The sequence below is a fragment of the Macaca mulatta genome, chromosome 8, assembly GCF_049350105.2.
Source record: "Macaca mulatta isolate MMU2019108-1 chromosome 8, T2T-MMU8v2.0, whole genome shotgun sequence".
NCBI classification, from domain to species: domain Eukaryota; kingdom Metazoa; phylum Chordata; class Mammalia; order Primates; family Cercopithecidae; genus Macaca; species Macaca mulatta.
This window is the reverse complement of record NC_133413.1, coordinates 20,398,949-20,417,130: the sequence shown is the minus strand read 5'-3', so window position 1 is coordinate 20,417,130 and position 18,182 is coordinate 20,398,949. Positions and strand designations below refer to the sequence as shown.

Sequence of the window (18,182 nt, the reverse complement as noted above, 5' to 3'; positions counted from 1 at the left end):
AGCGTTTTTAGCATGAAGGGCTGTTGAATTTTGTCAAAGGCCTTTTCTGCATCTATTGAGATAATCATGTGGGTTTTTGTCTTTGGTTCTGTTTATATGCTGGATTATGTTTATTGATTTGCGAATGTTGAACCAGCCTTGCATCCCAGGGATGAAGCCCACTTGATCATGGTGGATAAGCTTGTTGATGTGCTGCTGGATCCGGTTTGCCAGTATTTTATTGAGGATTTTTGCATCGATGTTCATCAGGGATATTGGTCTAAAATTCTCTTTTTTTGTTGTGTCTCTGCCAGGCTTTGGTATCGGGATGACGTTGGCCTCATAAAATGAGTTAGGGAGGATTCCCTCTTTTTCTATTGATTGGAATAGTTTCAGAAGGAATGGTACCAGCTCCTCCTTGTACCTCTGGTAGAATTCAGCTGTGAATCCATCTGGTCCTGGACTTTTTTTGGTTGGTAGGCTATTAATTATTGCCTCAATTTCAGAGCCTGCTATTGGTCTATTCAGGGATTCAGCTTCTTCCTGGTTTAGTCTTGGGAGAGTGTAAGTGTCCAGGAAATAATCCATTTCTTCTAGATTTTCTAGTTTATTTGCGTAGAGGTGTTTATAGTATTCTCTGATGGTAGTTTGTATTTCTGTGGGGTCGGTGGTGATATCCCCTTTATCATTTTTTATTGCGTCTATTTGATTCTTCTCTCTTTTCTTCTTTATTAGTCTTGCTAGCGGTCTATCAATTTTGTTGATCTTTTCAAAAAACCACCTCCTGGATTCATTGATTGTTTGGAGGGTTTTTTTGTGTCTCTATCTCCTTCAGTTCTGCTCTGATCTTATTTATTTCTTGCCTTCTGCTAGCTTTTGAATGCGTTTTCTCTTGCTTCTCTAGTTCTTTTAATTGTGATGTTAGAGTGTCAATTTTAGATCTTTCCAGCTTTCTCTTGTGGGCATTTAGTGCTATAAATTTCCCTCTACACACTGCTTTAAATGTGTCCCAGAGATTCTGGTATGTTGTATCTTTGTTCTCCTTGGTTTCAAAGAACATCTTTATTTCTGCCTTCATTTCGTTGTGTACCCAGTAGTCATTCAGGAGCAGGTTATTCAGTTTCCATGTAGTTGAGCGGTTTTGAATGAGTTTCTTAGTCCTGAGTTCTAGTTTGATTGCACTGTGGTCTGAGAGACAGTTTGTTATAATTTCTGTTCTTTTACGTTTGCTGAGGAGTGCTTTACTTCCAATTATGTGGTCAATTTTAGAATAAGTGTGATGTGGTGCTGAGAAGAATGTATATTCTGTTGATTTGGGGTGGAGTGTTCTGTAGATGTCTATTAGGTCTGCTTGCTGTAGAGATGAGTTCAATTCCTGGATATCCTTGTTAACTTTCTGTCTCTTTGATCTGTCTAATGTTGACAGTGGGGTGTTGAAGTCTCCCATTATTATTGTATGGGAGTCTAAGTCTCTTTGTAAGTCTCTAAGGACTTGCTTTATGAATCTGGGTGCTCCTGTATTGGGTGCATATATATTTAGGATAGTTAGCTCTTCCTGTTGAATTGATCCCTTTACCATTATGTAATGGCCTTCTTTGTCTCTTTCGATCTTTGATGGTTTAAAGTCTGTTTTATCAGAGACTAGTATTGCAACCCCTTCTTTTTTTTGTTTTCCATTTGCTTGGTAGATCTTCCTCCATCCCTTTATTTTGAGCCTATGTATGTCTCTGCGTGTGAGATGGGTCTCCTGAATACAGCAGACTGATGGGTCTTGACTCTTTATCCAGTTTGCCAGTCTGTGTCTTTTAATTGGAGCATTTAGTCCATTTACATTTAAGGTTTATATTGTTATGTATGAACTTGATCCTGCCATTATGATAATAACTGGTTATTTTGCTTGTTAGTTGATGCAGTTTCTTCCTAGCCTCGATGTTCTTTACATTTTGGCATGTTTTTGCAATGGATGGTACCGGTTGTTCCTTTCCATGTTTAGTGCTTCCTTCAGCGTCTCTTGTAAGGCAGGCCTGGTGGTGACAAAATCTCTAAGCATTTGCTTATCTGTAAAGGATTTTATTTCTCCTTCACTTATGAAACTTAGTTTGGCTGGATATGAAATTCTGGGTTTAAAATTCTTTTCTTTAAGAATGTTGAATATTGGCCCCCACTCTCTTCTGGCTTGTAGAGTTTCTGCCGAGAGATCTGCTGTTAGTCTGATGGGCTTCCCTTTGTGGGTAACCCGACCTTTCTCTCTGGCTGCCCTTAACATTTTTTCCTTCATTTCAACTTTGGTGAATCTGGCGATTATGTATCTTGGAGTTGCTCTTCTCGAGGAGTATCTTTGTGGCGTTCTCTGTATTTCCTGAATTTGAATGTTGGCCTGCCCTACTAGGTTGGGGACGTTCTCCTGGATGATATCCTGAAGAGTGTTTTCCAACTTGGTTCCATTTTCCCCCTCACTTTCGGGCACCCCAATCAGACGTAGATTTGGTCTTTTTACATAATCCCATACTTCTTGCAGGCTTTGTTCATTTCTTTTTCTTCTTTTTTTTTTTAGATTTCTCTTCTCGCTTCATTTCATTCATTTGATCCTCAATCGCTGATACTCTTTCTTCCAGTTGATCGAGTTGGTTACTGAAGCTTGTGCATTTGTCACTTATTTCTTGTGTCATGGTTTTCATCTCTGTCCATTCGTTTATGGCCTTCTCTGCATTAATTATAATGGCTATCAATTCTTCCACTCTTTTTTCAGGATTTTTAGTTTCTTTGCCCTGGGTATGTAATTCCTCCTTTAGCTCTGAGAAGTTTGATGGACTAAAACCTTCTTCTCTCATCTCGTCAAAGTCATTCTCCGTCCAGCTTTGATCCGTTGCTGGCGATGAGCTGCATTCCTTTGGAGGGGGGGATGCACTCTTATTTTTCGAATTTCCAGCTTTTCTGCCCTGCTTTTTCCCCATCTTTGTGGTTTTATCTGCCTCTGGTCTTTGATGATAGTGACGTACTGATGGGGTTTTGGTGTGGGTGTCCTTCCTGTTTGTTAGTTTTCCTTCTACCAGTCAGGACCCTCAGCTGTAGGTCTGTTGGAGATTGCTTGAGGTCCACTCCAGACCCTGTTTGCCTGGGTGTCAGCAGCAGAGGCTGCAGAAGATAGAATACTGCTGAACAGCGAGTGTACCTGTCTGATTCTTGCTTTGGAAGCTTCCTCTCAGGGGTGTACTCCACCGTGTGAGGTGTGGGGTGTCGGTCTGCCCCTAGTGGAGGATGTCTCTCAGTTAGGCTACTCAGGGGTCAGGGACCCACTTGAGCAGGCAGTCTGTCCGCTCTCAGATCTCAACCTCCGTGTTGGAGTTGCCTGCGTCTGCAGAGGTTTCTGCTGCTGTTTTTTTGTTTTTTTTGGTTTTTTTTTTGTTGTTGTTGTTATTGTTTAGCTGTGCCCTGTTCCCAGAGGTGGAGTCTACAGAGACTGGCAGGCCTCCTTGAGCTGCTGTGAGCTCCACCCAGTTCGATCTTCCCAGGGCTTTGTTTACCTACTTAAGCCTCAGCAATGGCGGGCGCCCCCCCCCCCCAGCCTCGCTGCTGCCTTGCGGTTAGATCGCAGACTGCTGTGCTAGCAATGAGGAAGGCTCCGTGGGCGTGGGACCCTCCCGGCCAGGTGTGGGATATAATCTCCTGGTGTGCCCGTTTGCTTAAAGTGCAGTATTGGGGTGGGAGTTACCCGATTTTCCAGGTGTTGTGTGTCTCAGTTCCCCTGGCTAGGAAAAGGGATTCCCTTCCCCCTTGCGCTTCCCAGGTGAGGCGATGCCTCGCCCTGCTTCAGCTCTCGCTGGTCAGGCTGCAACAGCTGACCAGCACCAATTGTCCGGCACTCCCCAGTGAGATGAACCCAGTACCTCAGTTGATAATGCAGAAATCACCTGTCTTCTGTGTCGCTCGCGCTGGGAGCTGGAGACTTGAGCTGTTCCTATTCGGCCATCTTGCTCCGCCCCCCTCCCCACTACTCTGTTTTTATCCAAATGTAAGGAAATTACTCTCAGGGTTATAGGGCATTCCTGTATTTATTACAGTACTATTCTTAATAGCCAAGATATGGAATTAATCTGTGTCCATCAAACTTATGAATACACAAAGAAAATGGGGCACATATACATAATAGAATATTACTCTTCCATTAAAATGAAATCTTGTCATTTATGGTAACGTGGATAAAACTGGAGGTCATTATATTAAGTGAAATAAGTCAGGCATTGAAAGACACATATTGTTTATTCTCCCTCATGTGGGAGTTTAAAAAGTTAGTATCATGGACGTAGAGAGTATAATGATAGTTACCAGAGGCTGTGGATAGTGGTGGTGGTGGGATAAAGGGAGATTAATCGAAACATATAGTTAGATAGAAGGAATAAGTCCTATTGTTTCATAGCACCAGAGGATGGATATAGTTTATAATTATTGAATATTTCAAAATAGCTAGAAGATTTGAAATCCCAACACAAAGAAACAGTAAATGTTTGAAGTGATGGGTATCCAAAATATCCTTATTAGATTATTACACATTACATGCATATTTCATAATATCACATGTACCGAGTAAATATAGTTACTATGTATTAATGTTTTCTTAAACTTAGATTTCAGATGAACAATCTAATGAAACACTGTAAAGAACTAGAAAAGCAAGGTAAAAAAAACTCAACATTAGTGGAAGGAAAGAATAAAGGTCAGAGTATAAAAAGTGAAGTTCAGATTTTAAGAAAGAATTTAAAAGGTCAAAAAAAAAGTCAGGTTTTTTGAAACATAGGCAAAATTGGCAAGGCACAGTAGCTCACACCTGTAATCCCAGCACTTTGGGAGGCCGAGGTGGGCAGATCAGGAGGTCAGGAGATCAAGATCATCCTGGCCAACATGGTGAAACATGTCTCTACTAAAAATACAAAAATTAGTTGGGCATGGTGGCACATTCCTGTAGTCCCAGCTACATGGGAGGCTGAGGCAGAAGAATCGCTTGAACCCGCGAAGCAGAGGTTGCAGTGAGCCAAGATTGTGCCACTGCACTCCGGTCTGGGCAACAGAATGAGACTTCGTCTCAAAAAAGGCAAAATTGACAAACTTTTTGCTAGTCTAAGAAAAAAGACCAAAATCAATAAAAGCAGAAACAAAGAGACAGAACTACTGATACCGCAGAAATACAAAGAAATATGAAATCATTAGAGACTATTATGAAAAAGTATTCCCCAACTACTTAGAAAAAACAAGAAGTGGAGATATTTTTGGAAACATACAAACTACCCAGAAGGGTCAAGAACCATGAAGTTCATCGGGAACTCTGAAGAATGAAAAAACTTCAACAGACCAGTAATGAGTTATGAAATCAAAGCACTAATAAAATGATCTCCCATCCAAGGAAAGCTCATGACCTGACAGTTTCACCGCTCAGTTCTAGCAGACATTTAAAGAAGAACCAGGCCAAATGCAGCGACTTAGGCCTGTAATCCTAGCACTTTGGGAGGCCGAAGCAAGCAGATCACGAGGTCAGGCGTTTGAAACCATCCCAGCCAATATGGTGAAACCCTGTCTCTACTAAAAATACAAAAATTAGCCAGGTGTGGTGGCCTGTAGTCCCAGCAACTTGGGAGGCTGAAGCAGAAGAACTGCTTGAACCCAGGAGGTGGAGGTTGCAGTGAACTGAGATCGCGCCACTGCACTCCAGCCTGGGCAACAGAGGGAGACTCCATCTCAAAAAAAAAAAAAAAAAAAATGCCAGGCACAGTGACTCATGCCTGTAATCCCAGCACTTTGGGAGGCTGAGGCGGGCAGATCACGAGGTCAGGAGATCAAGACCATCCTGGCTAACGCGGTGAAATCCCGTCTGTACTAAGAAATACAAAAATTAGCCGGGCGTGGTGGCAGGCGCCTGTAGTCCCAGCTACACGGAAGGCTGAGGCAAGGAGAATGGTGTGAAGCCAGGAGGCAGAGCTTACAGTGAGCCGAGATTGCGCCACTGCACTGCAGCCTGGGCGACAGAGCCAGACTCCCTCTCAAAAAAAAAAAAGAAAAATATGTATGTATATATCATATATAATACTATATGTGTTTATACTATTATATATGTTATATATAAAGCCATGGTAACCAATATAGTATGGTACTGGCATGGACCTACACATTGGTCAGTGGAACAGAATAGACAAACCTAGAAATCTGTGCATTTATAGCCAACTTATTTTTGACAAAGTCTCCAAGAACATACTTTGAGGAATGCAGCATTTCTTCAATAAATGGTGCTCAGAAATCTGGATATACTTATGAAGAAGAATCAAAGTAGGCTCTTAACTTCCACAATTTACAAAAATCACCTCAACTTGGATTAAAGACTTAAATGTAAGACCTAAAAATATGAAACTACTAGAAGAAAAGATTGCGGAAACACTTTACCATGTTGGGATGATTAAAGATTTTGCAGGGGGTTGGGCTGGGGGGAGGGCAAGACCTCTAAATTATGAGCAACAAATGCTAATATATTCAGACACGGTGTCCCATCAAGTGAAAACACTTCTGCCCAGTAAAGGACATAATCAACAAAGTGAAGATACAACCTACAGAGTGGTAGAAGATATTTTTGAGCTCTCCATTTGAAAAGGGGTTAATAACCAGAGTATATAAATAACAACAAATGGTCAAATAACTCGATTTTAAAATGGGCAAAATTTTTGATGGAATAGATATTTCTCAAAAGAAGACATAGAAATGGCTAACAGACATATGAATATATGTTCCACATTACTAATCATCAGGGAAATGCAAATCGAAACCACATTGAGATATCATTTTACCACAGTTAAAATGCTTATCAAAAAGACAATAAACAATGAGTACTGGCCAGGATGAAGAGAAAGGGAAACTTGTACAGTGTCTGAAAAAGTATGAAAAAGAGTGTGAATGCTCATTGAAAAACTATAGAACTACCATATGACTCTGCATTCCCACTGCTTGATATGTATTTTAAAAAGGGAGGTCTGTATATTGAAGAAATGTCTGCACTTCCATGTTGATTGTAGTACTATTCACGTTAGCCAAGATACGAAATTCACCTAAATGTTAATCTATGGATGAGTGGATATAGAAAATGTGGTAAATAAATATAAGTAGAATATTATTCAGCCATAGAAAATGATGAAATTATGTTATCTGCAGCAATGTGGATGGAACACAGAGGTCATTACGTTAAGTGAAATAAACCGACACAGAATGACATATACCATATGTTCTTTCTCAAATGTGGGGGCTTAAAATGTAGATTTCATGAAGGTAGAGAGTAGATTGGTGGTTACCAGAAGCTAGAAGGAGGGAGGAGGGGGCACAGGGGATTTAGAAAGGATTTTGAAAGGTTGATTAATGGGCACTTTTTTCTTTCCCTTGGGGCATTTGGCAGTGGTGGTGGCTTTTGCAGCCATAGCCAAGATTAAGGCCCAGGATCTTTGAGGCAAGAAGGAGGAGGAGCTGCTAAGATAGCTGGACAACCTGAAGGTAGACCTGTCTCAGATGTATTTTGCCAAAGTGACAGGTGCCTGACATTCCAGTTCTCTTAGATTATAGTCATTTCCAAATCTGTTCCCTGTGTTCTCACTGTCATTAGCCAACTCAGAAAGCAAACCTCAGGAAGTTCTACAAGAGCAAGAAATACTAGTCCCCAGATCTGTGGCCCGAGAATACTTGTATCATATGCCACTGGCTCAACAAGCATAGGGAGAACCCTGAAGACCAAGAAGCAGCAGCAGCGGGAACAGGCTGTACCAACTACAGAAGTAAGAGATGTAGGCATGAGCATTGCTGAGTCAAAATTCAAACTGGAATAAAAAAAGATGTTAGGTTAATGGGCACAAAAATACAGTTAGAAGGAACACGGTGTATTGTTCAGTACTGCAGTAGAGTGACTAATAGTTAACAATAATTTGTATATTTTAAAATAACTGGTGGAGAGTAATTGAAATGTCCCTAGCACAAAGAAGGGGTGAATTTTTGGGGTGACGGATGTCCCTTTTGCCCTGTTCTGATCATTATACGTTACATACATGTATCAAGATATTACATATACTCTAAAAATATATATAGCTGTTATGTTTCAGTTTTTAAAAACTTTGTTTATATGTGGCATAATAAAATATTTTGTGTCTTTAAAACAGAAAGGAATAACTAAAAGAATCTCTATGGGAGAACTGATCTTATGTGTAGAGGATCTTCAGGACTCTACAAAAGAAAAAACCTATTAGAACTAAAGACGTTCAGGAAGGCTGCAAAATACAAGTCGAGCGTGTACAAAACAATTGTATTTCTATATACTAGCAAAGAACATTAAAAGTGAAATTAATTTTACAGTAGCCTCAAAAAGATCAAGATATTAGAGAATAAATTTAGCAAAATTAGTTCAAGTGAAACTATAAAATACTGAAAAAAGAAACTGTAAAAGTGGAAAGATTTTGTAGTCATGTGTTGTAACTTTATTGTTAAGACTGAAGTACTCTCCAAACTGATCTTCAGATTCAACATAATCACTGTGAAAATTCAAGTTGACTTTGTGTATGTATGTAAAGAAATTGACAGACAAATCCTGAAATTTATGTGGAAATGCAAAGGACTCAGAATAGTCAAAATGTAGAAAAAGAGACAAAAAATTGGAGGACTTCTGATTTCTCCATTTCAAAAGTTATCAAACCATGCTGCAGGATAATGAGATACAAATAAATGGGGAAATATTTCATGTTCATGGACTGGAAGACTTAATTTTTTAATATGTTATACTGTACAAAGTAATCTACAGATTCAACACAATTACTATCAAAATGTCAGTAACATTTATCCCAGAGATGGAAAATATTCTAAAAATTATATGAGAGCTCAAGGTACCCCAAATAATCAGAACATTTTGAAAAATAACAGAGTTGGAGTACTCATATGTGATTTCAAACATATTACTAAGCTACAGTAGTCAAAATAGTGTGGAACTGGCATAAGGACAGGCTAATGGAATAGAATAGAGTGCGCAAATCTTCAAATCTTTAACAAGAGTGCTAAGACCACTCATTGGGGGAAATGTCAGACTTTTTAAAAAATGGTAGTGTGAATACAGTATCTTTATGCAAAAATGAGAAGTAGGACCCTTATATCACACAGTGTGCAAAAATTATCTCAATGTTTTAAGACCTAAATGTAATCCTGAAACTATAAAATCCTGAAGAAAAAACATAGGGGAAAAGCATCACATTATTGTATGTGCTGGCAATTTCTTCGCTATGACACCAAAAGCACATGCAACAAAAGCAAAAATGGGACTACATCAAACTTAAACTTTTGTGTCTTAAAACAAAGGGGCGTGTAAAGGCAACCTACAGAATAGAATAAAATGTTTACAAATCATATACCTATAAGGAGTTAATATCAGACTGTATAAAGAACTCCTGTATTTCTACATCTAAAAATCAAATATCCTGATTTTAAAAGGGGAAAAATACTGTAATAGATACTTATCCAAAGATGGTCTAGAAATGTTCACAAGGGCTGGGCGCAGTGGCTCACTCCTGTAATCCCAGCACTTTGGAAGGCCAAGGTGGGCAGGTCACTTGAGGTCAAGGGTTCAAGACCAGCCTGTGCAACATGGTGAAACCCCATGTCTACTAAAAATACAAAAAATTGGCTGGGCATGATGGCAGGCACCTGTAATCCCAGCTACTTGGGAGGCTGAGTCAGGAGAAACACTTGGACCTGGGAGGCAGAGGTCACAGTGAGCAGAGATTGTGCCACTGCACTCCAGCCTGGGCCATGAGAGCAAAACTCCATCTCAAAAAAAGAAAGAAGAGTTCACAAGCATATGAAAACATACTCAACACTCTCTAATCTAGAAATGCGAATAAAAACTACAGTAGGGTATTACCTGATACCCACTAGGATCGTTGCTATCAAAAAAATAGAAAATATTTTTGGCAAGGATGTAGAGAAATTAGAAACGTACTGTTGTAGGAATTGTAAAATGGTGCAACCACTATGGAAAATAGCTTGGAGGGTCCACAAAAAAATGAAAAATATAACTGATATGATACAGCAATCTCATTTCTGCATGTGTATGTATATATAAAATTTAAAGCTGGATTTTGAAGAGATACTTGTCTACCCATGTTCATTTCCACACTTTTCACATTAACCAAGAAGTAGAAGCAGACCAAATGTTCATCCACAGATTTATATATAAATAAAATGTGGTCTCTACAAAAAATGGAAAATCATTCAGCCTTAAAAAGGAAAGAAATTCTGTCACATGCTACAACATGGATGAACCTTGAGGACATTATGCTAAGTGAATGAAATAAGCCAGTCATAAAAAGAAAAAATATGATTCCATTTATTTGAGGTAAGTAAAGTTGTTAAAATCATAGAAACAAAGTAGAATGTTGGTTACAAGTGGTTGGCATGAAGGGGAAAAAAAAAGCTATTTAATGGGTATAGAGTTTGAGATTAGTGAGATGAAATGGTTTTGGAATTCTGTTCCACAACAGTGTGAATATACTAATGTGAAATGGTACTGAACTGTATGCTTAAAACTATTAACATGGTAAATTCAGTGCAGAGCCTCAGTAATCAAGAATTATGCTGGTATAAAGCTCAACAGCTAGATCATTGCCGTATAATCAAGTGTCTAAAAATAATCCCTTACATTTATGGTCTGTTGATTTCAAAAAGAGTTTCAAAGCAATTTGGTGGGGAAAAATAGTCTTTCCAGTAAATGATATTGTAACAACTGAATATCCACATGTAAAAGAATAAAGTCAAATCTCTGCTTTCTGTCAAAAAAAAAATGAACTCAAAATGGGTCAAATATCTAAATACAAGAGCTAATGCTGCAAAATTCTTAGGAGTAAATCTTTGTGATGTTGGATTAGGCAATGATTTCTTAGATATAAAATGCACAAGTAATGAAATAAAACATAGGTGAACTGGATTTCACCTACTAATTAAAACCTTTTGTGCTTCAAAGTGATAGGAACAGGAGGCAGGGAAATTCTGGGCCAAAGAGGATGGGTTGCCAGTGAGGGCTCCACCCTCAAGCTGAAAAGCCTGATACAGTGGCCCAAAGTGATAACTTACATCCCTGATTTCCTGCTCAAATGTTGCCTTTTCGAAAGCCACCCATGGCCTGCCCTGTCCCCCATTGCTGTGCCCATAAAAGCCCCAGGCTCAGCCAGCAGAGAGAGGAGAAGCAGCTGGACATTGGAGACTGCAGCTAGATGTCAGAGAGAAGTGGGTTGACTTCAGAGGGACAGTTTGACAGTATAATTTCTGAGAAGAATCTGGCCAGAGACAGCCAGACTTCAGTGGAGTTTACCTTCCCACTCTGTCCGCTTTCCAGTTCCCCTTCCTGCTGAGAACCACTTCCGTTGGCAATAAAATGTCTTGAATTTACCATCCTCCAATTTGTTTGTACAACCTCATTTCTCCTGGATGCTGGACAAGAGCTCAGGTGCCACAAGTGTGGTTGCAAAAGGCTGTCACACTGACCCTTTGCCCTTGCTGGCAGAAGGCAGCCACCTCACACAAAAACGCAGAGGATCCACTGAGCTGTTAACACTTAAGCCATAGCAGACAGCCAAGCTAAAAGAGCACCCGGATACTTCCTCTGGGACTTCAGGGGTCACAGGCACCTGAGGCACCTCCCCAGATGTTGCTGTGGGGCCAGTACAGAGTTCACTCCTGCTGGTGCCCGAAGGCATTCACCCTAGCTGCCGTACCCACTCACCTGTGTGTTCCCTCCAGCAAGGGGTGGAACACAGCAGGTTTGAGTGAGTGGAGTGGCTGACTCCAGTGCTCATATACTCCCATTTCTGCCCATGAAGGGGTCAGGGAAATATCCTGCTGAAAAAGGACATCATCAAGAAAATGAAAAAAGTGAAAAGACACCCACAGAATGAGAGAAAATATTTTTAAAGTATATATCTGATAAGGAAATTATATCTAGAATATGTAAAGAAGTCTTACAACTGAATAACAAAAATATAAATATCCCAATAAGAAAGGAAAATAGGATTTTAACAGGCATTTCTCTAAAGAAGATATACAAATGGCTAATTAGCACATGAAAAAAATGCTGAGGGTCAAATGCAAATCAAAACCATGGCATACCCATTCGTACCCATAACAATACCTAAAGTAAAAGGGACAGATGTTAGTGTTCGTGAGGTTAGAGGGAAATTGGAACCCTCAGGCACTGCTAGTGGGAATGTGAAATGATGCAGCCACTTTGGAAGTGAGTCTGGCAGTTCCTTAAAAGAATAAACAAGATTACAATAGGAGTCAGTAATCCCACTCCTAAATCTAGGAATGAAAGCATGTTTACACAAAAACTTATACATGAATATTTATAGCAGCATTATTGATAGTAGCCAAAAAGAGAAAATAGTCTAAACATTCATCGATTTATACATGAAGAAACGCAATTGTTATATCCATACAATGGACTGTTATTTAGAAATGATGTTAAATACTGATTTATGCATCAACATGGATGAACTTGGAAAACATGTTAAGTAAAAGAAGCTAGTCATAAAAGGCTACATTTTATATGATTCCATTTATTTCAGATGTCCTGAGTAGGCAAATCTGTTTAAAGAAAATGCAGATTTGTGGTTGCCAGATGATCCCTAGTGAGGGTAGTGGAAGAGATTTGGAGAATAACTGCTGGTGGGTGTCGAGTTTCTTTAGGGGGTAAATGTTCTGAGTGTAGATAGTGGTGGTGATTATAAAGGTAAACTGAGGCTGGAGCCGAACCGGGAATGAAGACACAAGGCAAATGGCAGTGAGAATAGCCTTTTATTAGGGCTTGCGGGTGAGGTTCCTCGGTCCAAAGGCCTGGGCCGAGGAAGTTGCGCTGAGGGAGGAGGGTAGGGGCTTTTTATAGCCCGAGAGGTAGGGAAGCTGGTTGTGCAAACAGGGCCTGGGGGGTCTTGAAACTACTAGGGCAGGAGTTGAGTAAGGGTCATGAGGAAGGGGTCTTTGGAAACTGTCAACCGAAACTGCTGTTTACAAACTTGTGGAATGCAGGTGAGCTGCAGGTCATGGTGGAGTGTGGTTGCCCAGCCAGAACTCTGACGCATGTAAGTCTGCGGGTATGTACAAGGGTGAAGGGAGTCTTTAACAAAAGGCCTGCTACGCCGGGTAACGCCGCCATGTTGGGTCTAGATTCCTGCCTAACAGTGATTGCACAACTTTATTAAAAATCACTGAAGTATATGGTTTAAAAGAATATACTGTGAATTGTATTTTAATGAAGCTGATACTTTTAAAAAGTTATAGTAGTTGATACTTTATCATATTACACAATTAACACTTTTAAGAGAAAAATTTTCCTTTTTATACTGGTATTTTAGTGTACTTTTACAAAGAAGTTTATTAATAACTAAAGCAGATAATGTTACAAGCAGTTGAATTTTGTAGATCACATATCAAAAAATTGTTTTGATGATTAACTGATAATTAAATTAGACTTTTCCTCAATTTCATTAAAATAATTAAACACCACCTGACTTGGAAAAGGATCTGTTACCTAGTCATTATTTATTCATCTTCTCAAATCCCCAGAACGTATCTAAAAAGGCATTGCCAAGTTATATCACAATGACTGTTCATTGTATATGGTTTTTTTTTTTTCCCTTGAGACACCTTGTTTGGCCGGATACACTTAAAAAAGATTGGGAAAATTGAGTTATTGTCTTCTTCAATATACTGTTGCAAAACAGTATTTTTCACTGAAGTTCCTTTCTGTGCTCTAAACTAATTATCAACAAAACGTTTGAACTGCAGATTTAATTTATTTAACTTATGAGAAATATCTATTAAATAAGTTAGCTGACAAAGCCGCTTCTGTCAAACCATTTTTTTCAGTGTTTCATACAAACTCTGTGCATTCTTTGCTGATGAAAGAGTCAAGGTTTTTAACAACAACAACAACAAAAAATGTCAGCACTGTCATTGTAAATATTTAGATAGCTTGAGTGGGACAAATTGTTTTATTTTGTGAAACTGAAGGGTGGCTAGGAAAGGGGAGGTGGGAAGTGATTACTCCCATGGCACACGGGTGTATGTTCTCAGGCAAATCTGTCTTTGAATTTGAGGTTGTGCATACATATTCCCTTAAAACTATGCCTGTGCATCTTCTTGAAGGTCTTTATGTGTCACCCGGACTGGAGTGCAGTGGCACAATTATGGCTCACTGTAACTTCAACATCCTGGGCTCAAGTGATCCTTCCACCTCAGCCTCCAGAGTAGCTGGGACTGCAAAGCGTGCGTCTTCACACCCAGCTAATTTTCATATTGCTTGTATAGATGGGTGTTACTCAGGCTAGTCTTGATCTCCCGGGCTCAAGGGATCCTCCTGCCTCGGCCTCCCCGGCAGTGCTGGGATTACAGGCATGAGCCACCATGCCTGGCCTCCTTTATATTTATTTATTTTCCGAACTGGTCTCTCACTCGATCGCTCGGCCTGGAGTGCAGTGGCACAATCTTGGCTTACTGTAACCTCTACCTCCCGGGTTCACATGGTTCTCCTGCCTCAGCCCCCTGAGTAGCTGGGATTACAGGCACCCGCCATAATGTCTGGCTTTTTTTTTTTTTTCATATTTTTAGTAGAGATGGGATTCCGTCATGTTGGCCAGGCTGGTCTCGATCTCCTGACCTCAAGTGATCCGCCTGCCTTGGCCTCCCAAAGTGCTGAGATTATAGGGGTGAGCCACTGCTCCCGGCCTCTGCCACTTTTTTAAAGTCTATCTGCAGAAGTCTGCTTTCTCTTTTTGAATACTGTAGGTATTCAAATGAATTTAGTAGGTGCTGTTCTACCCTACTGTTAGTCTTTTGTGAATGAATAGCATGGCCTTGAAAAGCATACCTTTATGCATAGTGGTAGTGTATACAGGTACATTTATTTATTTGGTTGGGTTTTTTTTATTTTTTATTTATTTATCTATTCTGAGATGGAGTCTTGCTCTTGCTTCCCAGCATGGAGTGCAGTGGTAGAATCTCTGCTCACTACAACCTCTACCTCCCGGGTTCAAGCAATTCTCCTGCCTCAGCCTCCCGAGTAGCTGGGATTACAGGTGCCTGCCACTGCACCCAGCTAATTTTTGTGTTTTTAGTAGAGACGGGGTTTCACCATGTTGGCCAGGCTGGTCTTGAACTCCTGACCTCATGATCTGCCCACCTCGGCCTCACAAAGTGCTGGGATTACAGGCTTGAGCCACCATGCCTGGCCACAGGTATATTTCGATGCTGGTACACTTTGTATTCACTTGGACTACATTTTGCTAGAGATACCTGTGACACTTGTCTGTGCTCTGCTTTCCTCTCCTGCACTTGTCACAGATGTATCTTGCTGTGTTTATGGAACCTAGGAATCCTCCACAGCTGGCAGCTTCTACTAGTTGTTTGGAGCTAGAATAAGAGGCGATTCTCTGTAATAGCGATTTTGTTAGTTTTCTTAGTTTGTATCTTTGCTCTTTTTGTAGTTTGGGTTTTCTAATTACTTTATTAATGTGATTTCCTTTTGTTAAACTTTATTGTCCTTAAACCAGCTTTGAAGACGTGCTGGAAGATAATTTTCCATGGGTCTCACACTTTCCTGTGTGTTTTGTGAACAGAGGCTGTGGCTGCCTTTGTTCTTGTCTATCTTTTCAAGATTATTTCTATATACAGTGAGTAGCTTTGGAAGATGCTGTAGTGACTTCATAGCAGCGGTCAGGTTTGCATATCTCCCTGGAAGGTAGAGCTGGTGTCTCCTGCTAGTGCAAAGGGATAGGCATCTTTCCCATGATTAAAGATTCCAGCTTCTGAAGTTCAGGGTTTTCTCTCCTATAATGCAACACATTGCATGTGCAGGTGACATGTGGCCCTATTCAAGTTGCTCTGTGACAACTGGGGCTCAGGGAACTAGAGCCCAGTGGTCACAAGGTAATGTTGATATTCTGGCTACCCCTGTTATTGTAAGTAAAAATACCTTGTCTCTCACCCAGGAGACTTCTATCCTCTGCCAGCATTTATTAGCTTGTGACAGGCTAACATGTTGACTTGAAAGTAGTGTAAATCTCCGATCCTTCACAGGTCTTGACAGTATGTAGGTAACACAAATAAATGCATAAACAGCTATCTGGGTTCAGCTCAGAAATGTCAGTTTTTACCCATGATTTTCATTAAAAACTATATTACATATTGTATAAATGTAGCATCGGTTTTTCAAATTTTTTTCTACATTATAGTAAGTTTTTGGTATAAGTTTGCTATTTATATTTAATGAGAATTTTAAAAGCATAATAAACCATGTTTTTAGTGCACTAAAATTGTATGTATGTTTATATAAACTTGTGTTTGGTTTGTTTTTGTTTTTTGAGATACAGTTGCACTCTGTCATCCACGCTGGAGTACAGTAGTGCAATCTCGGCTCACTGCAACCTCTGCCTCCGTGGTTCAAGTGATTCTCATGCCTCAACCTCCCGAGTAGCTGGGACTACAGTCACCTGCCACTAAGCCTGGCTAAATTTTGTGTTTTTAGTAGAGACAGGATTTTGCCGTGTTGGCCAGGCTGGTCTCAAACTCTTGACCTCAAGTAATCCACGCACCTCCACCTCGCAAAATGCTGGGATTACAAACATGAGCTACGAGCCACTGTGCCCAGCCCTGTGTTTGTAAATACATGTCTAGTTATGATTTTGCTTTTTTGGTTTTTTTTTTTTTTTTTTTTTTTTGAGGCAGAGTCTCGCTCTGTCACCCAGGCTGGAATACAGTGGCGTCATCTCCGCTCACTGCAACCTCCGCCTCCCGGGTTCAAGTGATTCTCCTGCCTCAGCCTCCCTTGTAGCTGAGACTACAGTTGCATGCCACCATGCCCAGCTAATTTTTTGTATTTTTAATAGACACAGGGTTTCTATTAAACATGTTAGTAGTAGACGGGGTTTGTACTAAACATAGCACTATGTTAGCCCGGATGGTCTCTATCTCCTGACCTCGTGATCCACCCACCTCGGCCTCTCAAAGTGCAGGGGTTACAGGCATGAGCCACCGCACCTGGCCTAGTTATGTTTTTAAAAACAAATTATTGGTCTGCCTCATCACATATTTATGAATCAGTTTTAATTCCATGAATGTCATAGTGATGTACTGTTTGCCTCTATTTCAGAATATTGGAAAGAAGATGACCTGTCAGGAGTTCATTGCCAATCTGCAAGGGGTAAATGAGGGTGTTGATTTCTCCAAGGATCTGCTGAAAGTAAGCATGGAACTATTGGTTTTTAATGTACACTTATGTTTCTATGTGCTGCTTACAGCTTAATCCTAAGTAGGCTAAGGATCACTTTATTTTGCTTTTTGCTTTTAGTTTTACTCGTGATGTTTCTTTTAAGCCTTGTCCTTGATTTTTCATGCTGCAAAATACCTTAAGTTGATAATTTCTAGAGGTCTGCATTATAATCAATAATACTGAGGTAAGTAAATTTGGAATGGTTGGTGATACAAATAGTGAGTGGTAGTTTTTGTTTGATTTATCTGTAAATAGACTATCAGAATTTGAGAAAGGTCACAAGGGTATATGCACTATGGAAACAGAGAAGCATTTGCAGGCTATAATGGAAACACTTCCAACTGTGTTCAATCCCTAGTCTCAGAACCACTCAGGTTGTCTCTGGAAATAGATTAAATTCAATTCTCAGTAATTGTAGAGTGCCTGAACTATTTGCATTTGGCCTTATTATTGGTAACAATCAGCATGTTTTTCCCCATCATCAGATTGTTTTCAAGGAGACAACAAAATCAGCTTTGGAATTCATGCATGCTCCAGCATGGTGAATGAGATGGGCATTTGATTGAGTACGAAATAATGGTAATATGAATATTTTGGGAGTTGTAGGATAAGATGTGTACATTGAGAATGTGGTTTTTATAGATCTCTATTTGATTCTAGCCTTTTTAAAAACTTAGTACACATATAGGTTTCTTTTGGAATCAATTTCTTTAAATGAATTTTCGAGAAAGGTGACATTTGAATCAGCTGTGGTATGGAAATATATGACATGATATGGAAATGTTGAAAGACATGTCCTTTGTTATGTTTTATGTAACTTTTAAGCTATATAGAATAGAGTTCTGCCAGATTTGGAAAGACATATCTACTATGGGAAACGAAA

At 39.9% G+C, this 18,182-nt stretch overlaps 1 protein-coding gene across 8 annotated transcripts in view; it reads left to right on the top strand.

Moving 5' to 3' along the window:
- PSD3 (pleckstrin and Sec7 domain containing 3) overlaps window positions 1-18,182 on the top strand; it is a 696,970-nt gene that overhangs the window by 456,055 nt on the left and 222,733 nt on the right. For all 8 annotated transcript variants that reach the window (XM_028852422.2, XM_028852423.2, XM_077943114.1 and 5 more), the window contains one exon: window positions 17,180-17,269. In XM_028852422.2, coding sequence (XP_028708255.2) covers window positions 17,180-17,269 — 90 coding nt within the window. The remainder of the gene's footprint in view (window positions 1-17,179; window positions 17,270-18,182) is intronic.